This window comes from Podarcis muralis, chromosome 10, assembly GCF_964188315.1.
Source record: "Podarcis muralis chromosome 10, rPodMur119.hap1.1, whole genome shotgun sequence".
In the NCBI taxonomy this organism is placed as follows: Eukaryota; Metazoa; Chordata; class Lepidosauria; order Squamata; family Lacertidae; genus Podarcis; species Podarcis muralis.
In genome coordinates, this window is record NC_135664.1 from 28082343 (window position 1) to 28103267 (window position 20925).

Here is a 20925-nt window from a genome sequence, read left to right on the forward strand (position 1 = left end):
TTCATTTCCCTGCTCTTGGAAAACAATTCTCGGGAGTTTAACTAAGATGCTCGTTTCATTTTATTCCTTTTAAAAGCTTACAACCCAAATGAACTCAAAATGACTCACAATGTAAACACCTTTTTTATGTAAAGAAAAAAGTGAACGAAGGAGGGGGCAGTTCAAATAACCATATAAAATAAGGACGTAGCAAGGGCCAACCAAAATAGTGAGCTCCAGATATTTTGGACTACAACTCCCATCACCCCTGGGTGTTGGCTATGCAGAATGGGACTGATGGACACTGTATTTCACAACATCTGAAGTCGCCAAGTTGGCTACACCTTACAAATAAAATCATGTCAAAAAATCCGAGTTACAGGCAACTCCCCATTTATGTGTGTTCAATATGCATGTGACCGGTTATATGTGCATTGTGCCAAACCCAGAAGTGACCCGAAAATGGGGTGTTTGTTGGATTTTTCCATGGTGTTTCAGATATACACAATTTTACTGACATGTGTGGTGCCTTGGAACGTAACCCCCACGTAAATGGGGGGTTGTCTGTATAAGAAAGTCATAGAAGAGAAAAGCATTAAATGTGCCATGCCTCAACCCAGTATACCTGAAGGAGCGTCTCCACCCCCATCGTTCAGCCCGGACACTGAGGTCCAGCGCCAAGGGCCTTCTGGCAGTTCCCTCCCTGCAAGAAGACAGGTTACAGGGAACCAGGCAGAGGGGCTTCTTGGTAGTGGCACCCGCCCTGTGGAACGCCCTCCCATCAGTTGTCAAGGAAATGAACAACAATCTGTCCTTTAGAAGACATCTGAAGGCAGCCCTGTATCGGGAAGTTTTTAATGTTTGGTGTTTTATCACATTTATTATTACTATTATTAATATTCTGTTGGGAGCCGCCCAGACTGGCTGGGGAAACCCAGCCAGATGGGCGGGGTATAAATAATAAATTATTATTATCATTGTTATTAGGCAAATTTATTTGTGAAGAGGTGTGTGTGTTTGTGTGAAACAGAAACCACTGCAGCAGAGTCTCGTGGAGAATCATCTTCACTGTAGGCGGTGTGTATGAGAAAAACTTGGCCAGTTTCACCTCTTCATCGCAGGGACTCCATTATACAGCCTGTTGCAGAGTTGCAGGCAGCGTCTTGTCAGTTTCATCCCACTCCTGTTTGAAGCTTTTATTCATCTCTCTTGAGGTTCAAGATGTCAGGCCCAATTGCCTTCAGGATCCGGCCCACGGACTGTCTGTGAATCGGCGTGGGGATTCTGTTCGTTTGGGCTGAGCCATTCCCCCCCCCCTGCACCATTCCATTCCCCCCTCCCTCACACACACCATGTTGGTGCCTCCTCCCTCCCTCCTCCTGGCTTCTCCCCGCCCTGCCTAGAGGAGGAAGGGGGCTGGGCTGAGCTGGCTGAGTGCCCTTTTAAGCAGCCCCTCTCCAGAGTCAGCCCTTTCACACCACTCATCTTCCCTCCTCCGCTGCTGCCACCGCCCTGGTGCTCCTATGTACCAAAGAACGGAGCAGATGAGCTCGCTCTGCCTACCAACAAGAAGCAGAAGCAGCAGTGGTGGTGCTGGTGGCAGCCCCTAGGAAGGTAAACGCAGCAGGTGGGGCTGGGGAGAAGAAGAAGAGAAGAAGAGTTTGGATTTGATATCCCACCTTTCACTCCCTGTAAGGAGTCTCAAAGCGGCTAACATTCTCCTTTCCCTTCCTCCCCCACAACAAACACTCTGTGAGGTGAGTGGGGCTGAGAGACTTCAGAGAAGTGTGACTAGCCCAAGGTCACCCAGCAGCTGCATGTGGAGGAGCGGAGACGCGAACCCGGTTCACCGGATTACGAGTCTACCGCTCTTAACCACTACACCACACTGGGAGGAGGACTACTTGCCCCCCTCTCCTCTTCTTCCAGCTCCCCCCACCCCAGTGCCGCTTCTCCGGCCTGCTACAAGGTCTGAGGGACAGTGGACCGGCCTGTGGCTAAATTTTTTTGCCGACCCCTGACCTAGACCCTGCTCATCCCCACCTTACCCAGCAACCTTTATGTGTAAGAATGTGAACATTCTCTGCACCTATTTATTTATTTATAAATAAATGAAGTATTTTAAAATGGGGTGAAATCATAGCTGTCAACTTTTCCCTTTTCTTGCGAGGAATCCTATTCAGAATAAGGGAATTTCCCTTTAAAAAAGGGAAACGTTGACAGCTATGGGTGAAATACTGAGTTTAAAAAAAAGATTGGCGTAGCAGAAACATTAAAGCGACTTTCCATAAAACTATCGCAACATGATAGGGTGTCTGCAAGATCTCAGGAGCTGATGCTGTCATGCTACTGGCAGAAACTACGGCAGGATATTATGGAAGCAGTCTGTCTTAAGGGGACATTGGGATGTGCTGACCAGCAGGAAGTAGGAACAGACAAAAACCCCTTGCAATTTACTGGAAACAAGGTGGGGATAGTATGACCCAATCCTTTGAGGAAGCAAATGGAGAACACATTATTATAACTGCATCAGAAGGATTGGCATGATTCACTGGCCATGACGTGGGAGAATATTTGTTATGCATCCCAACATCTAGGCAACGACGACACACAGAGAGATTCTGTTGATGTCCTTCTGTGGAGTTAGGCTTATCGATGCTTCTTAGCCAAATCAGGAAGAAATGGAGGGGTGGGCTGCAGTTCTGTGGTACAGGATTTGCTTTGTATGCAGGAAGTGCTGGGTTGAATCCCTGGCATCTCCCAGGTAGAGCTGGGAAATGCTTTCTTGTCTGAAACCCTTAAGAGCTGCTTCCAATCAGTATATAAACCTACTGAACTAAATGGGTTGTTGGTCCAGCTCAGTAGAAGACAGCTTCTCTGTTCAAATCTAATACTGGAATACTGTGGCCTAATCTAATACATACTGGAATACTGTGGCCACCCCACCATGACTTCCTAGCAGCCCTGCCAGGTTCAAAAGCACCCAGCCACCCCGGCAAAATAAATGGAATCCTCGTAGAAGGCATTATATGAATGTGACTAGGAAGAGACCAATCCGATGTCTAGGGGTGTGATCTTAGACTCACAGCCTCTCTGTATTGACTATGAATCTGTATTGCCTTTAGCAGCAGCTACGCTTGTCTGTGAATTCTGCTGTCAGGTGCTTGCTTGCTAAATTATCTATCCATGATCTGACAGCTTAATTATGGCAGCAAGACCTATTACTGGAAATGAAAAGAATCAATTTCTGATTATGGTTTGTAATGAAGCTCAGCAGGGGCCCAGTTTTGCTCCTTTCTTTCTTTTCTTTTTTCCTCTCATAACAATTGAAGAAATCTGCCTGTATTAATTCTGTACCGCCAGCTGCTGCTCAAGGTTCAAAAGTTAATGGACTGCAAGGCACTCAAAGGTACTCTCAGGTCACTGACCAAAGACTATTCCTGTTTGGCATGAAGAGATAAACAAGGTGTACTGGGTGAATTTAAAGTGAATGAATTCTCTCACAAAAATTGAATTGGGACCTATTAGATTTCCCTTTGATGATACTGGTGGTTGAATCTTCAATAGAACGCATACATGATTGTGATTCCCTGCCATCAGGTTCTTAGACCAGATGGTACATACCCCAGCCAAAGAGTCTGTTCAGCAGCCACAGCTTCTGTAGCTGGAGTCAGTCCGGGCCCTGCCTTCCCAGACCAGGTGGGAGAAGGCAAAGAGCTCTTCCAGGACTCACAGCCAAGGTGGTACAAATAGTAAAGTACATATAATTTAAATGAATATTTCAGAGGATAAATAATTGGTGGTCTCTTTTCTTTTCTGTTCTTTGTCACCAGGACTGGGAGTTTCCACATTTTATGGGTGATGTTGATGTCAATCTACCTGGCTTGCCTGCTGCACACTTTCAGTTTAGATTGCCTTATTTCAAGAAGATTTTAAAGGAGGAGTATCACATACGTATAACAGGTATGTTAACATTCTTTGCTATCCCCTTCTTGGTATTTAGCTAGGCTAGGAATGCAGCGCCCAGCCACCCCCCACCCCCGCAGTGATTCTGAAGTGGTGTAGTCCAGAATCCATCCTTATTCTGCTTTGCTTGAGCTTTATCTCTGTCAACAGTCATGTACAGTCAAGCACCTCCAGGACTGTACCACTTCAGAGTTGAAGTCTTGCATGTCTAGTTTGACGTGGATGATGGAACAAGCTTGTTTTCTCCTGTTCATGAGGGTAGGACCCAAACCAATGGATTCAAGTTTCAAAAAAGAAGATTTCAACTAAACTTCAGGAAGAACTTTCTGACAGTAAGAGCAGTTCAGCCGTGGGACAGAGGTGGTGGACCCTCCTTCCTTGGAGGTTTTTCAGCAGAGGTGGGATGGCCACCTGTCATGCTTTAGTTGAGATTCCTGCATTGCAGGGGGTTTGACTAGATGAGCTTTAGGTTCCCTTCCAACATGACAGTCCTATGATTCTACGTAGATGGCATTTCTGGGGATTATGGGAAAGGACTCAGCCATGCAGCCCCACACCTGTAGCCTGAAATAGTGCAGGCCTGAAACAGTTCCACTAAAACCACCTGTTGTTTCATGCAGACCAGGCCTTTCAAAACAGCTCTAGGATGTGTGTCTTTAGGAATCACAGGTTGCACCATGTCACTGCAGATTAGTACAGCTTTCATCTGTTGTCTGCTTGTATCTTTTTCTGGCCTCTCTTTTGTTCTCGTTTTGGAAAGGCTTCCTGAAACATACAGCGATGCTTTAACTAGAAGTAGAATGACAGCTGTAGATCAGGGTTTCCCAAAATTGGGTCTCTAGCAGTTTTTGGACCACAATTCCCATCATCCCTGACCACTGTTCCTGCTAGCTAGGGATGATGGGAATTGTAGTCCCATAGCAGCTGGAGACCTGAGTTTGGGAAACCCTGGTGTAGGTGTTTCTGGCACCCAAAGGGAAGGAGGGGGAGAGGATTTTCTGATAGCAGAAACAGTTTCTAATGTTAGGAAGAATCTGAATTTCCAAATGGTTCTGCTTTATGATGGAAAAATGGCATTTAGATGGCATGATATTCATCAATGAATGTGCACATTCTTTGTTATGTATTAGCAACCATTATGAGGAAGCCTGATCAGTGTTGTTGCTTTTAGGATTTATACACCCCCTCTCGTTTTGAGAAAAATACCAAGGTGGCTCACAAATGAGTAAAAACCAAGTATAAATCAGATTATAAAACTATAGCTACCCATTATTAAAAGACCTAATAAATCCAATTGTATTGATGTGAAAACCTCAGTGGTAGCTCCATATTAAAAACTAATTTTTCCTGATTATAAACAAGTGGTCACGAAGTTGGCACCACGGAGATTTCAGGACAGCTGAAATGTACATCAGTGCATAGCTAGACAGGAGAAGGAAATATGCCCAAAGGCCTGGGGTAAAGAGGCAGGTCTTGACCAATCATTGAAAAGCATACAGGGATGGTGCAAGTCATTTCAGGGCAGAGAATGCCCTCTCACATGCCACTGCCCCTGAAACCACAGTCGGCAGTGTCACTGCCATCAGGGCCACCCCCACTGATCTTACCCAAGGCAGGTCAATGTAGGAGCAGGTGTTCCTTCAGATATTTGGGAGCCAAGCTGTATGTGAGTTTTACATGTCAATGTTAACAACTTAATCTGAGCTTGGTAGTGAATTGGCAACCAGTGAATTGGCCTCGGTCCAGTATATCTGAAGGAGCGTCTCCTCCCCCATCGTTCTGCCCGGACACTGAGGTCCAGTTCCGAGGGCCTTCTGGTGGTTCCCTCACTGCGAGAGGCCAAGTTACAGGGAACCAGGCAGAGGGCCTTCTCGGTAGTGGCGCCCGCCCTGTGGAACGCCCTCCCATCAGATGTCAAAGCGATAAACAACTACCTGACATTCAGAAGACATCTGAAGGCAGCCCTGTTCAGGGAAGTTTTTAATATGTGACATTTTAGTTTATTTTTCATCTTTGTTGGAAGCCGCCCAGAGTGGCTGGGGAAACCCAGCCAGATGGGCGGGGTACAAATAATAAATTATTATTATTATTATTATTATTATTATTATTATTATTATTATTATCAGTGCAGATCTTTTAAGAGCAGAGTAATATGTGTCAGATTTCAGGGAGGTGTGTTTTTGGTAGGACTGTAAGAAAGGAATGAAACCATAGATATCCGTGTCAAGGAACTGACAACCATCTTGGACTCCATTCTCTTTAAGTATTTCTGACCATGGGACCATTTCTGGCCATTTCTGACCCTTAAGCTTTTGAAATCAGCTTTCTTAAAGTACATGCCTGACTACACTCAGTTTTCCCTTGCCTGTGTCTAATGAAACCCAAGAGGACATAATCACTTCCTCCCAAGGTTATCCTGTACATTCGCTTCATCGATCAGTTTCTCCCTGTTGGTGAGTCCCAGGTCCAAGAGAGAGTACTCCCTTGTTGCTTCTTCCATCTTCTGGGAAATGAAATTGTCAGTTGAGGAATTTGAGGAATTTGTTGGACCTACTACTGTTCTACTCCTCCCTTTCTGTTTGATCTGTTCCATTTGAGCAGGTTGTACCCCTCAGTTTCTACATTCCAGCCATCCCATCAGGTTTCAGTAATGCCTATTAGGCCATATTTACCATCCTGTATTTAGAACTCATCCTGCCAACCTAGCAGTTTGAAAGCACATCAAAGTGCAAGTAGATAAATAGGTACCGCTCCAGCGGGAAGGTAAACAGCGTTTCCATGTGCTGCTCTGGTTCGCCAGAAGCGCTTTAGTCATGTTGGCCACATGACCCGGAAGCTGTACACCGGCTCCCTCGGCCAATAAAGCGAGATGAGCACCACAACCCCAGAGTTGGTCACAACTGGACCTAATGGCCAGGGGTCCCTTTACCTTTACCTTTTTATTTAGAACTCAAGTTCTTCTTGCTTGTTTCACATGCTCTGTGTATTCTTGTAGAGACAACTGAAACCATGAGTCATTCCTCCACACACTGCTGCCTCTATACCCCTCCATAGGGAGTCACCTGCCAGTATGTTTAGCGGGAGAAGGTGTAGCAGATCCAAACCATAACTAAAAAAATTATAGTGCAGGCTGTGGCATTTAAAGATCTACTCTTGGTCGAAAGAGCAAAGATAATTAAACATTTTCTGGTGAATGCAGCAATCAAGAGGAAACAGGAGGTGCTGTTGCGATATTGATTATTTGGGAATTAAGGAAACGCCACTGACAATGAGATACCTTAATATGGCAGTTGGAATTTGATGTTCTTTGTTTTCATTCTAGTGCTCTTTAAAAGTAGGCTGTTTGTGGTTAGCCAATGTCTCTTCCCTCTCCCAGCCTCTATAAACTAATGGGGATATTTTTTGTGTGAAGGGCATAATTTAATTGGAGAATGAGCACATGAATAGGGATTGTAGAATGGGTTTTTTTCTTCCAGCTCAGAATTAATAAGTTCTATTTATTAGATTTCCTAGACAAATCAGTCCATTTGAATTCATGTCACATCGTTTGAGTTGCAAGAGCCTGCTTTATCTCAGCTCTGTGCCATTTTTTAGGAGAATCATAAAGCACATCAACTCGGCATGAGAAAATCCCTTTGGGTGGGCTTTGCTAGGCCCATCTGTTGTTAAATCAATGCTGGGTTTTGAGCTCAGTTCTCAAACTTTGGAACTTTCTAAGCTTTCTGTGTTGCTTGCAGACACGCTGTGATTTCCCTGTCCAAATCTAGAAGAATATATACAACACCTGAAAACATTTCAGGTGATGTGAATTACTGATCAAACAGGTTCTTTGGAAATGATGCACTCTGTATATGAAGTGGCTATGTTTGTTATTCAGTCCATTTGGTGCAAAATGAATGCCGTAGCTATGAAACCTGCTGAGGCCATGCATAGATCACAGAAGCTGGCAACAAGAAATGGGCATTTTTTCAGCGGATTAAAATAAAAACAGGAAGGGAATATACCAAACTGACAGCAACAAAATTTACCCATGATTCTTCCATTCCCCCCTCCCTTTCTCCAAGGGAGAAGTTCACGACACACATGGACCAGCCAATAGGCTTTACATCATGCCTTCTCTGAAGTATTTTGTTGTCATAGAAGAACAGCCAAATGGAAATGGCCTCTCTCTCTCTCTCCTTAAAAAAACTTTGAAAAAAGCATTTGGGAGGACATCCCTGCCTGTTACCCAGTGTTCTGGCACTGCCAGGAATGTGTCCTCCAATTGTGCAGCAATAACTCACTGGAGGAATTGGAAATGGTTCTCTGCTTGTAGTTGGCAGGACATCTAAATAATTGGTGGCACTTGGAAGATGAAGTGGCCTGGAACTGGCTGGTTAAAGGTCTCCAGCAGTGATTCAGCAGAGGTCTATGAAAAGCCAGAAGTTGCTTGTGATGTATTTTTCAGATCATTGGCATAAGATTAGCATGCAGAACACAGAGAGAACAGTTCTAATAGTGGAGCTAACGTGGTTCCCTTCAGATGATGCTCAGTTGCAGCTTCCATCATCCCGGTCCATGGTGGCTGGAACGGATGGCGGTTGGAGTCCTACAACATCTGAAGGGCATCAAATGGACTTTCTCCTGCATTAGAACATTCCTGTCCAGGATAAATACAGAATTCCCAGCAAACTCAGATTTTAAGTCACATTTCAGAAACTATTTTAGAGTTTGTTGTGGTCCAGACTTTGGATTTTCTGGAATCCTGACTGAGAGCCAGTGTGGTGTAGTGGTTAAGAGCGGTAGAGTCGTAATCTGGTGAACCGGGTTCGCTTCCCCGCTCCTCCACATGCAGCTGCTGGGTGACCTTGGGCTAGTCACACTTCTCTGAAGTCTCTCAGCCTCACTCACCGCACAGAGTGTTTGTTGTGGGGGAGGAAGGGAAAGGAGAATGTTAGCCGCTTTGAGACTACTTCGGGTAGTGATAAAGTGGGATATCAAATCCAAACTCTTCTTCTTCTTCTTCTGAATTTGAAATGGCTCCTGACCCTGTTGTGGGGCAATGATATTAGGCCGTCACACCAGATACTCAAAGACATGATTTGGCCCCAAACCCAGATCAACAATGTCAAAGGACATTCATCTCTCAACTTCATTTTCTGAATAATATTTAGAAATATGTCTTTTTAGTACCGTATTTACACTCCCCTCCCCCCACCAAACACCCTTTGTCGCTTGAAATTTTACCTTTAGACACCCTTTCCTGTTGTACTTCAGAATCTCTAAGAATTGTCTTGGTTTCAGCAGCTTTCTTTCGATCCTTCCAGACCATATGAGATCCACCCATTTCGTATGGGTTTGGTTTTGGTTTTATGGGATGAGGGTTATTCTGCTTTTGTTTTACCTTTAGCACACAGGCTGAGTATAATTAGTTTGTGAAAGGAATGCCAAATTTGCATTTTCAGCTACCAGGCATTCTGTAAAAATCAGGTTGATAAATGTGATACCTGATTGGCTGTGAGTGTGTGACCAGATAAATGTGAATTGCCTGTAATGCACTGGTGGGGGGTGGGGACGGTGTCTGAAGCCAGTTTCATTCTATTCAAGTTGTCGTTCTTGTTAGATTGGCTCCATTAATGGACATCAAATCAATGTGTTCAGAGCAAAATCTATCACCTCAACCTTGTGGTCTATAAACAAGAAAAAATATATTGAAATCCCTGAGCATGACATATGTTAATTGTGCATGGTGGAGCCAGTGTGTCACGGAATGGAACACCTCTTTTAACTAATTGTCCCCTTAATCCTCAAATTGAACTCTGAAGTGAGGGAGCCACAAGACTGGAGAAGGTCAGTACCAATTACTCTCCAACATTGCTCATCAGGTCTCTGTCAAGACCAGCACGATGGAAACATCAACAATACCGATGTCTGTGCCCTAATGTGCACCATTATTATTTTATGCTCCAGTAACACCCCCCACACTATGACTTCTTCTTAAATCCCTTTGTAGTGAGGAGTTCCAAATGTGTGTTTTAGTCCATGTTAAATATGTTACCATAAAGCACCAATGCTGCAGCCAGCAAAGGCTCTAGCAGCTCAGTCAGCTGCTTGTGGCTGGAAAGCCAGACAGGATGTTTGTGACTGTTGCCATGGAAACAAAGGGGCTGTCCATTCTGTACTGAGCACCGGATGTTAGCTCAGTGTGTGTGTCATATGACCTGTACTAGAAGTACTTGGGTGGAGTTTCTTCTTGCTGTTGTCGAGTGCAGACATGTTTCTCTGTACTGATATGAGAGGCAGAAATAAACGATGTAAATAGTTTTCTGTCTGCTTCTTTCCCCTCCCTGGGGGACACCAAAGGGGAGAGAGGAAGAACGGTGTGTTCCTCTCACACATCTGAGAAGAATCGCCGAGACCTCGCCTGCTTATCAGCAGAGTGGCGCAGCGGGGAGGTCGACAAGGAATATCTGCCGGTGCCTACGCTGTGGCACATTCCTCTGACCCGGGCAGAATTCCAACAGTGGTAGCAGAGGATGGTTGCGATTCATCGGACATCTGCATGAGAGGCTGGTGAAGTGTCCTCCTCTGCTCCATGGAAGCCTGTTGTGAGAGGCTGATCCTCTGCAGCCAGAAGCTGACCAGAAGAAGCTGACAGCCAAGCCGATGCCCAAGGTATGAGATTTTATAAGGGCTTAAAAGTGTGAATGCAGATTGATTCATTCTCTGCTTCACGGAGAGCGTGTGTGGGAAAGCAGCTCCAACTTGGAAGAGGCCTGCATACCAAGCATTTTTGTGGTTTCCTGTCCGAGGAGAGATATGCGCTGTTGCTAAGCGACGTCCTTCAGTGAAGGAGGACTGGAAAGTTACTCGAGAGGGCTGGACAGTCAGTCTATGCCTCAGAGAGGCGAAAACAAAGTTTTGTTATGACTAGGTCCTCACGAACTGGTGGAAGGGACTTTCCAACGCAGCCAGTGTCAGAGCTGCCAGGTGCAAAGGAAGTAAACAAGCCAGCTATTGGATTTTAGAGGCTTGTGTTTTAGAGTCAATGCAAGGACTCAAAATGGATGCTAAGAAGGGGGGAGGCCTGCCTTCTCCACCCCTCCTGACCAATGACAATTATTCATCTTGGTCTGTAAAGATGAAGGCCCTGTTGCAGAATCAGAGACTGTTTGGAGTGATTGAGAACCCCATTCCTGCTGCACCAACGCGTGCTTGGGAGTCACAGAATGTGAAGGCTAGGACTGCTATAATACTGTGCGTCTCAGATGATCAATTGGTGCATATTCAGCATTTGGAATATGCGCAAGAGGTTTGGGATACGCTGCGTACAACGCATCAGAGAGATGCAGGTTCTTCAGCGTTGCTGTATTTTGAGAAGTTGACCAATCTGAGATTAGCGCCTGATGGAGATGTTCAAGCGCACCTGACAGAAATGAAGTTTTTGCGTCAACAGATGGTGGAACGCAATTTTCGTCTACAGGAAGAAGTGTTTTGCTTCATGATGATAAACAGCCTGAATAGGACTTACAAGGTTGTTGCCAGTCAGCTTGGTTCGCTACCTGCTCAAGACCTGACCGCGGAGAGAGTGTGTGCGGTGGTCCTGAACGAACACGACAGACTTGCTGCACTGGAAGTGAAGGACAGGGGGAGGCGAGAACAGAGTTCAAATCTTCCCACTGCTAATGCTACTGGAGAGCATGCTGTAGCATTGAGCGCCGTCAGATGCTATAATTGTGGACAGACTGGGCATCTACAGCGGAACTGTAGGAAGCCGCGACAGTCAAAAGGAGCCAAGAACAGCTCAGCAAAGCCTGAGGCATCAAGCAAAAGCCGTACCAAGTGCGAGGTGAAACCTGCAAAGGCTATGATGGCGAAAGGAACCACGCCAGATGTTGAGAACGCTTTCATAATCGACACGGGTGCAACGAAGCATCTCTGCCCACACAGACAACTGTTTTCGACGTTGAAGAAGCAAAGCTTCACTGTGAAACAAGCCAACGGTCAAGAACTGGAAGCGACCGGAATTGGAACTGTGTATCTTGAGAGTCTGAACTTGACTATAAGCGATGTTTACCTGGTTCCAGAACTGAGATATAGTCTGCTGAGTGCTTCGCAGATTGCAAAGAAGGGACTAAAACTGTACTATGATGCTAAAAGATGCAAGATCTACAAAGATGGAGAACTGTTTCTTACTGCAAAAGAGAAAGATGGACTGTATTTGTTGACTTTTGATCAAAGTGATTACATGAAATGTAATTCTTCTGATTCTAACGAAATTTCTCTTACAGGTCTGACCAACAAGAGCACCAGGAAGGTGACCAGCAAGGTCGACAGAGCTTTTCAGCGGGTGTATGCTGATGTGATTGGTCCTTTAGAACCATCTAGAGGCGGTGCAAAATATTACCTTTTGTGTGTTGATTGTTACACTAATTATTCTTGGGTTTATGTGATGAAGAAACCGCAAGAAACTTTAGAAAAGTTTCAGGAGTTTTGTGACAAGGTTAAAAGTATGCATGATGCTAACATTGATTGTCTTTTCACAGATGACAAGCCAATTTTTCTGTTACAGGATTTCCAGAGGTTCCTGGATGGAAAAGGGATAAGACACAAACTTGCTAGTTCCGAAGAAGCATGGAAGAAATGTGTCTGTGTTAGGGTGAACAAAGAATTGCAAAAGGGGATGCATGCGCAATTGCTGAGTTCACATTTGCCACATGAATATTGGGCCGAGTCGTTAACGTCCTATCTTCATGTGTGGTTGAGAAAAGTCTCAACAGAGTTAGGATGTTCTCCATTTGAGAAGCTGTTCAATAGAAAACCTTCTGTTGCCTATTTTAAGGTTTTCGGGTCTCATGTGAGAACAGAAGCTCCAAGTGGGATAAAGGATGCCAGAGGCATTTTTGTGGGTTATGAGAAAGGTCTCTATAGAGTAATTTTGTCTGAATCTGGTCAGGTGATTCTCACAAGATTTCTAGAGAGTGCTCCTGAACAGGAGAGAGTGATTGTTCACACTTTTCCCACAGATGATTCTGATGATGATGATGATGAGTTTGATCTTATTGAGTTCAGTGGTACTGATGATGACAGCGATAGCTCAGACAGCTCAGTTGTCACAGTCATTGAGAGGAAATCTCAAATAATGACTAGACCCTCAGAAGAGAAGGATGAACCACTGATTAAGCTTACTACTGGTTCTCCAGAGAGTTCAAAGGCTGAACCAGAAAGCAGAGAAGAGAAGCAACTCTTACGTAGGTCTGAGAGAGCAACGAAGGGTGTACCACCCAAGAGGTATTCAAAGGAGTTTGCTAACCTAGCATGTGTTGCTGTTGTAAACGATCAAGGACAGATTGAAGCTGTGTCTGAGTCAGAGACAAAGGCACAACAGAGAGTTGTTTACCAAGGTAATGCGAAGTCACACAACCAGAGAGGTACATTGGTTAAACCAGTGGCGGGTAGTTCCAAGGGTGGAACTGAAACAACAGAGGAATGTTATAAGTATAACAACTGTTTGTTTTCCTCTCTGGATGACGCTTTGCTCGCAGCAAGCATTGATACTTTAGGGGGAGTATGTTACCATAAAGCACCAATGCTGCAGCCAGCAAAGGCTCTAGCAGCTCAGTCAGCTGCTTGTGGCTGGAAAGCCAGACAGGATGTTTGTGACTGTTGCCATGGAAACAAAGGGGCTGTCCATTCTGTACTGAGCACCGGATGTTAGCTCAGTGTGTGTGTCATATGACCTGTACTAGAAGTACTTGGGTGGAGTTTCTTCTTGCTGTTGTCGAGTGCAGACATGTTTCTCTGTACTGATATGAGAGGCAGAAATAAACGATGTAAATAGTTTTCTGTCTGCTTCTTTCCCCTCCCTGGGGGACACCAAAGGGGAGAGAGGAAGAACGGTGTGTTCCTCTCACACATCTGAGAAGAATCGCCGAGACCTCGCCTGCTTATCAGCAGAGTGGCGCAGCGGGGAGGTCGACAAGGAATATCTGCCGGTGCCTACGCTGTGGCACATTCCTCTGACCCGGGCAGAATTCCAACAAAATATTCTTCGGTCTTGCTTCCATTCTTTCTTCTTTCTGTGTGCATAGAGAAATCTTGTGTTTTTGCATCTGCTTAACTCATCTGGATTTCCCTTGACAGATGGCTCATTGCAAACGCATGTGCTTTCTTTCCTAGGCAGCAGTTTATGTAAATACACAGCATAGCCTAGTTTCCATGGTACCCTGGGAGATTTGTAGGACTTAGAAGTGAGTTTGGTTATCCACTCTCCTTGTTAAAATAGATTCAGGGGCTAGACTAGTTCCTTTATTTTAAAAAAGTCTATTTATTATCCAGCCACACTGGATGCATAGTTTGGATCTATAAAGGTCCAGGTAATTCAGATTCAAACACTTGCAATATTGAGCAAGGGGATGTTATTTCAGTCTATTTAATGAGCATCTCCATGATTTTGGCCAAGATCTCACCAAAATCATACGAGTGCACAAGATCTTGCATGATTTCAGCCGAGAGCTCACCTTAAATCAGCACCAGTGCCAGAATCGCTTCTCTGCCAGTGCAGATGTGGCAGTGGGTGGTACATGTGACAGTGGCAGGACCAGTTATGGTGGTGCTGGTGCTGGTGGCAGCAGCAACAGGGCAGAGGGCACTTTCCATTTTGCTTCAAGGGGCAAAGTGGGATGAACCGTCCAGGAAAATACATTATATGTAGAAAGTCCCAGGTTAAAACCCTGGCATTGTCAGAGTCCGTGCTGAGGAGGGCCGCACTGAGAAGGAATGGTGGGAACCTCCCCCTCCCCCTGCTCCATATCCGTATCCTGAATCTTCCCAGGAGCAGGAAGAAGGAATAGATTTGGAACAGTGGTTTGCAGAGGGGCATAGTTCAGAAGGCAGAAGCTGGGAAATACTGGATGGGGAACAGCTAGGAGATGAAACACTGGGAGAGAGAGAGGGTGAACAAATTCACTGTCTCTGGAAAGCATTGCTCCACTCTCCCCAAGGTCAAGAAGCACTGAGAAAGTGGCAGAACAGAAAGCACACAAAGCACAGAGGGTACATACTCAGATCACAAGACGTAGAAGTGATGTAGATTAATAGGGATGTAAGGGGGAAGGATCCTTAATTGGAAGCACTGCCATTCCTAGGAAATGGGTCCTTTGTTCTCTCTCTGTGATTATTAAAGTTTCTAACTGGTAAGAAGACTCCTTTTCCTTTATTCTGCTTATCTACATCCACGAGGAAGGAAGCTGATTCCCTGAAGCCTGACAGGCATGTACAGTTAAGAAAGAATTTGTAGCAGTCGATAGGAAAGGTATTTGCTCCCTGAGACTGTGGGCTGCAGATCCAAGTCCAATATAGTCAAAACCACACCCTCCAGAAGTTGTTGGATTCCAGTTTCCAGCAGCCCCAGCCAGCACGGCCAATCATCAGGAACGATGGAGAGTTTCTACATTAGCTACCCCTGAAAGAGAGAAGAGGGGGCTCGGTGGATGAATAATCTGGGCTGGTATAAGAGAGCTTCTGAGTTTCCCTTATGGTATAAAGATTGACAATACGCTTACAGTCATTCCAACTGAAATAGATATGCTGGAGATCAATATGTACCATGCTAGAAAATGCCCGCAGATTTAGAAATAAAGGTCAGCAAAGGAAACCCAGTGTTTTAAGCAACCAAGTTGTATCCGCCAGACTCCGAAAGAATCTCGCTGCTGGTTGTCATCAGAATAGGGAGGCTGGTGGTTACAGCGAAGGCGGAGGATGTGTGTCTGGACTGACTGCAGGCGCTCCAGACACAGAGATGCCTCGGGGACCCTGTGGGCAAAAATAGAAAGGTCAGAGGTCAAAGCGAAGCAATCCAAGCAGAGCGGTTGTTCCAGAAGGTCTCTGAGGGATTCCTGTTTTGTTCATTTGTGTACAGTATGTGTGTCTGCAAACATCCTCGCAAGGCACTCAATAGCAGCAAAGTGCTTTCTGGAGATACAGACAGAAGCATTTGATGCTCCTTGCGATGGCTGTAACTGAGATGAGAGGGCTCAACAAACAGAAGCATTTTGAAACGTTAGCTACTGGAAATCCACACAGACAAAGAGCTGGTCCTTAATTTGCTCTTTTTGCTCCATTCCGGGAATGGGAAACAGAAGGCCTGAATGGCTTTGACACCTGGAAAAAATTCCTCCCGAAATGCAGGCACACAGGGTTTATGCTGACCAGGTGGGAGGAGAGAACCTTCATAAGACAGAAGTGATAGATCCATGGAAGCCGGCTATTATTAGGAGAGATGGATGGCTCGTTGTAGGACAGAGGGATAAAGGCAGAGCAATTTGTGTGTTCACATGTTCTGGCAATTCCCAGGACATCTGACCAGTGAGCATCCAGACAGCAGTTCACATAGATTCAGCAGTTTGGAGCACCTGAGGGGCAGCTAATTGAACACATTTATGAGGAGGTCGTTTCCTTCATAGCTGGAGATCAAGCACTGTGATTGTGTGGTTGCCACCTTTGGGGAGTAAAGAGGGAGTTTTTGTGGTGACATAGTAAGCAACAAAGAAGCTCTTTGCTTCATATGTGAAGGCTGCCCAGCTGAAGAACACAATTATTTCAAGGAGGGCAAGAGCAGTCAGAGAGATTTGATCAGGAAACTGTAACACGAAGTTTTGGCAATACTGTCCAATTTGTAAGTTCAGAGAAGACAAATACAGGGTTCTTAAAATTTCTTCTCTAACCTTTTCCCCTACTCCTTAAAGATATGTCTCATGTTCCTGTCAGGGCTCTCCTCACCTGGTGGAATGATGAGATGAGCAGAGCCATGGACGCAATTGTTCCTTCTTCTCCTTCATGGTTGCTATGCAGTATGTAGGTCACATTGGTAGTCTAATGACCTATATGCAATGTAATGTGTCAGTGACTAGTGCTGGTGGGGTAAATCTCACTCTAAACCTAACCAAATGTGGTGAAGCCAGATTATCACCAAGGGTGTAGGAAGGGGGGCGGTGGAGGCAGGCTGCCCCGTGTGTCATCCCTGAGGGGGGGTTGACAAAATCCCCCCGGACACAATCGCCGCTGCACCAGATGGCACCCCTGGCATGATCACGGTCGCGCCGGATGGCACCTCCTGGTGCAATCACCGCTGCACTGGATCTCACCCCCCGGCACAAACGCTGCTACGCCGGATGGCAACCCTGGCACGATCGTGGCCACGCTGGATGGCACCCCCAGCACAATCGTCAGCACACCAGATCGCCCTCCCAGCATGAACACTGCCGTGCCGGATCACACACCCCAGGCCCAATTGCCCCGTCCCCTGGGCAGATCACCCCACCCCAGGTGCGCGGCATGTGCAACACTCTAGGAGCCAGAGCGGATAGCTCGGCCGCTGATTATCTCACCTGCCATGTGGCACTGGTGGCAAGGAATCTTTCCCCACAGTCCTTCTTGGTAGTTCCACCATGCTCAGAATTTGAGAGTGGTGGCCCAGGAGAAAGAATTTCTGTGTCAGCTCTTAAATTGTGGCACTCCTTCCACAAACAGGTGTGCTTGGCACCTTTATTATAGCGTTTCTTCTGTATATTGAAGATGCACCTCTTTGCAATAACCCATTGATATATATTGTAGGACCCATCCCCCCTCTCTCTGTCCCTCTCTCTTACATAACTTCATTAAACTAGATTTTTAAAAAAGATTTTCAAGACTCATCCTCTTCTCTTGATCATAATATCTTGTAAACAATTTTTAATATTGTATTTTTAAATTGCTGTAGCCTTCCCAGGACCTGATCATTAAGGGCAGGAAAGAATTGTTGTTGTTGTTGTTGTTGTTACCTAATAAGAAGGAAGCATCAGATACAGCAGTAGTGTTAGGCAAGCATAACATAGACTAGTTGCTACAAATCTCTAGCCTTGAATGCTTGACTACTGGAATTTTCTGCTGCATAAATGCCTGAGGCTTCCGCCTTCTGCCCTCCTTGAAGTGAGTTACATAGAATCTAGCAGTCACCACTGTAGCAGTAGCACTAATTCTGAACAAATGAGTGATCAGTCCTAGTGACACTTTAGTAACCTGCAAGATGGTCCTTTAGATGTGGCCTTTATTTTTCTGGAAGGATTTTTGTGTCCCAAAACAGCTGCTCTTTAGGTTTATTGATCTACACTGCATCTCCTAGTATTTTAAACCCACAGGTCACCTACAGATGAATTCAATTTGTTGTACTTCTGGGTTTCCGTTCCCAAATGATTTATTATAAAACAAGGCATAATTCTGAAACAGTAAAACTTTTCCAGTCACCAATCTGACTCTACTGCGTATTTAATTCAAACCTCATTGTACAAATTAACTGAAAATGCTCTCTTCATAGTCTTCTGAGTGACTTTGCCTGTACCTTTCGCTCTCCTGGTACAGATTGACTCATCATATGCTTTCCTTATTTTTCTTTCTGCTACAGGCAAGTGGTTTAACTATGGAATCATATTCCTTGTTTTGATCTTGGATCTGAACATGTGGAAGAATCAGATATTTTACAAGCCCCATGAATATGGTCAATATATTGGTCCTGGGCAGAAGATTTACACAGTAGAAGACTCAGAAAGCTTGAAGGACCTCAACAGAACCAAACTGTCTTGGGAATGGAGATCAAACAACACTAACCCTTTGACCAACAGGACCTATGCCGAAGGTGACATGTTTCTGCATAGCCGGTACATTGGCGCGAGCCTAGATGTCAAATGTCTGGCCTTCATTCCATGTCTACTGGCTTTCGCACTGTTTGGCTTCTTCATCTGGTTCTTTGGGCGATTTCAGAAAACCGACCAAGGCATGGAAAATCTTGACAAATCGTACACACGCATGAAAAGGAAATCACCATCCGATGTGGCGATGACGCGAGAGAACACCCAGGTTTTAGCAGAGGAGCCCTTAAGCTGCGAAGATCCACATTTTATATCCATCAAGTCAGACTTGAGCGAGATCGTCTTTAATTCTTCCCTCCTGACATCAGAAAACCTTAGCGCACATTTAAGTGAACAGCCAAGCCCCCTGCAACCGATAAGAGAGCCTCCCGTACCTAAGAATAACTCTTTAACCTAATAACATCTCTTTTGGAAAGAGCGAAATAAGCAATTGTGGTCAGATTTCATTGTTAACTTTTTTGTAAAGTGACAGTTTACGTAGTCTAAAGAACAAGAGATACAACCTATACCCCAACGGTGCTCAACATGCTTTTTTTTTCTATGGCTTTGTTTTCTACTTGTATTATAATGACTTGTGCCTATTGTATTATATCAAACATTCCTTTATAGATTGCTTCTTTCAAAAGTGCAATAGTGTACTAGATGACAACCTGCAGGTTTAAAATGCTGCTTTGGTGGTGCCTTGAAACTTTAAATGGTCCTTCTGACTCCAGCATGGGGAAGAGAACTGAAGCTGTCCTTTGCAACTATTTTGAAAGGGCACTTCGGTTTATAGAACTTGGCTAGAGAATGTGTCGTCCACTAGCTGAACATGGTAAGTCTCACTCCAGAACATCCTCCTCCGCCCCTTCTAAGACTTGGATGATAGTAGACTCTGTGGGGCAGCAAAGGAATCCCTCTGTTTGCAGACTGGTGTGGGAAACTGTTGAGAATCTGCTACATCCTACAGACCGTCCAATGCGGTTAGCCAATGCTGTGCACTCCAGATAATATGAACTACAATTCCATTCCTCCCTTGCCACTGGCATGCTGACTATGGGTGATGGGAATTGGAGTCCACGACATCTGGAGAGTAGTGGTCTACATGGTCTACCCACAATTTGGAACCTCACTTGATGAGTGTTGTCAACAACGCAGGCCTGATGTCAACGGTCAATGTATTTGTGAAAGGGTTCCTCATAAGCAACGGCAATGAAAGCCCGGCTTTTATTTATGGATGCATAGAGGCAATGACTTCAACAGCTGGACTTCAAAGAAGCATGTTGATTCCCTTTTAATTTTGCTGGCTAGCTTCCAGAGACAAACGCCGATTCATAACATCAGACTGATAATGTAGCATGGGTCACTGCTTAGGGACATGTGACTTTCTCCACAAGTAATTGCAGTTAGGTGATAATACCTAATTACGTTTTCCATAATTAGAGATGAATTGCCACTCGATTAAAAATCCTGCCCTTCTCCTTTAGGAGTAAAAGGTTAAAATGCAGTGTTAGTGGGACAAGTCAGGATCTTTGCCAAAACCAAAGCAATGCCAAAGAACCAATATTGGGAATGCGCTTAAAGCTATCAGGGGGCAGCATTTGCAGTGTTGATGAACTCCGATGTAAACATGCACTGGGGCAAGCATGGGCAGAAAGTAACTCAGCATCAGCTGGTAGATCTCAGGGTGAGTTGCAGTAGGTCGGCAAGAGTTCATCATTCTCAAAAAGACTTCCCAGCTCCTAAAATCAGGTTGCTGAAATATAAAAAACTTGGGGAGATGGGGAACCAGGGATTGACTGATGTGTGAAAGGACTGTGAAAGCTATTCCGGTCCTGAACACAAATCCTTGGGTTGAAAAGGTGCTTAATATTAAGTATATAGAAGCCCAACCCTCATCCCCTGGTGCCATCGTTTTGCATCCAGCTCTGGTTGGTGGATCTCAAAGTCCAAGCAGAAAACAAAATAGATCCATCAAGCCTGATATCTGGCTGCCCCTGCATTTGGGTCTACCAGCAGGCAACTTGGGCAATGCCACCAAGGGAATAGACTTTGTTGGCTGGTTGTGGTACGAGGACTGAATGCATGAAATAGAATAGCAAATTCTGTGTTGTTTTGTTACTCTGAGGAATTAACACTGTGTCTGCTAATAAAAAAGAAAACTGAGAAACAAAATCAAGGTGTAATTGTGATTATTTTCTCTTTTGCCTTGTTAGATAATAAATAAACAAATTCCTTGTTATTTTATTTAATGCTTTTTTCCTCAAGGAGCTCAAGGGAGTTCTACTTGGCTCTCCCCCTCCACATTTAATCACTCACAACAACCCTTTGAAGTAGG

General features: G+C 45.0%; 1 protein-coding gene across 4 annotated transcripts in view; it reads left to right on the forward strand.

Annotated features, from left to right (window-relative positions):
• Nucleotides 1–20925, forward strand: part of TMEM117 (transmembrane protein 117) — a 223069-nt gene that overhangs the window by 196652 nt on the left and 5492 nt on the right. For 2 of the 4 annotated variants that reach the window (XM_028747090.2, XM_028747091.2), the window contains exons 7-8: nucleotides 3813–3942; nucleotides 18365–20762. In XM_028747090.2, coding sequence (XP_028602923.2) covers nucleotides 3813–3942; nucleotides 18365–19005 — 771 coding nt within the window. In that variant the 3' untranslated portion in view covers nucleotides 19006–20762. Of the gene's footprint in view, nucleotides 1–3812; nucleotides 3943–8009; nucleotides 8087–18364; nucleotides 20763–20925 lie in introns of those variants that run through there. The other 2 variants (XM_028747092.2, XM_077934668.1) reach the window with 2 other exon arrangements.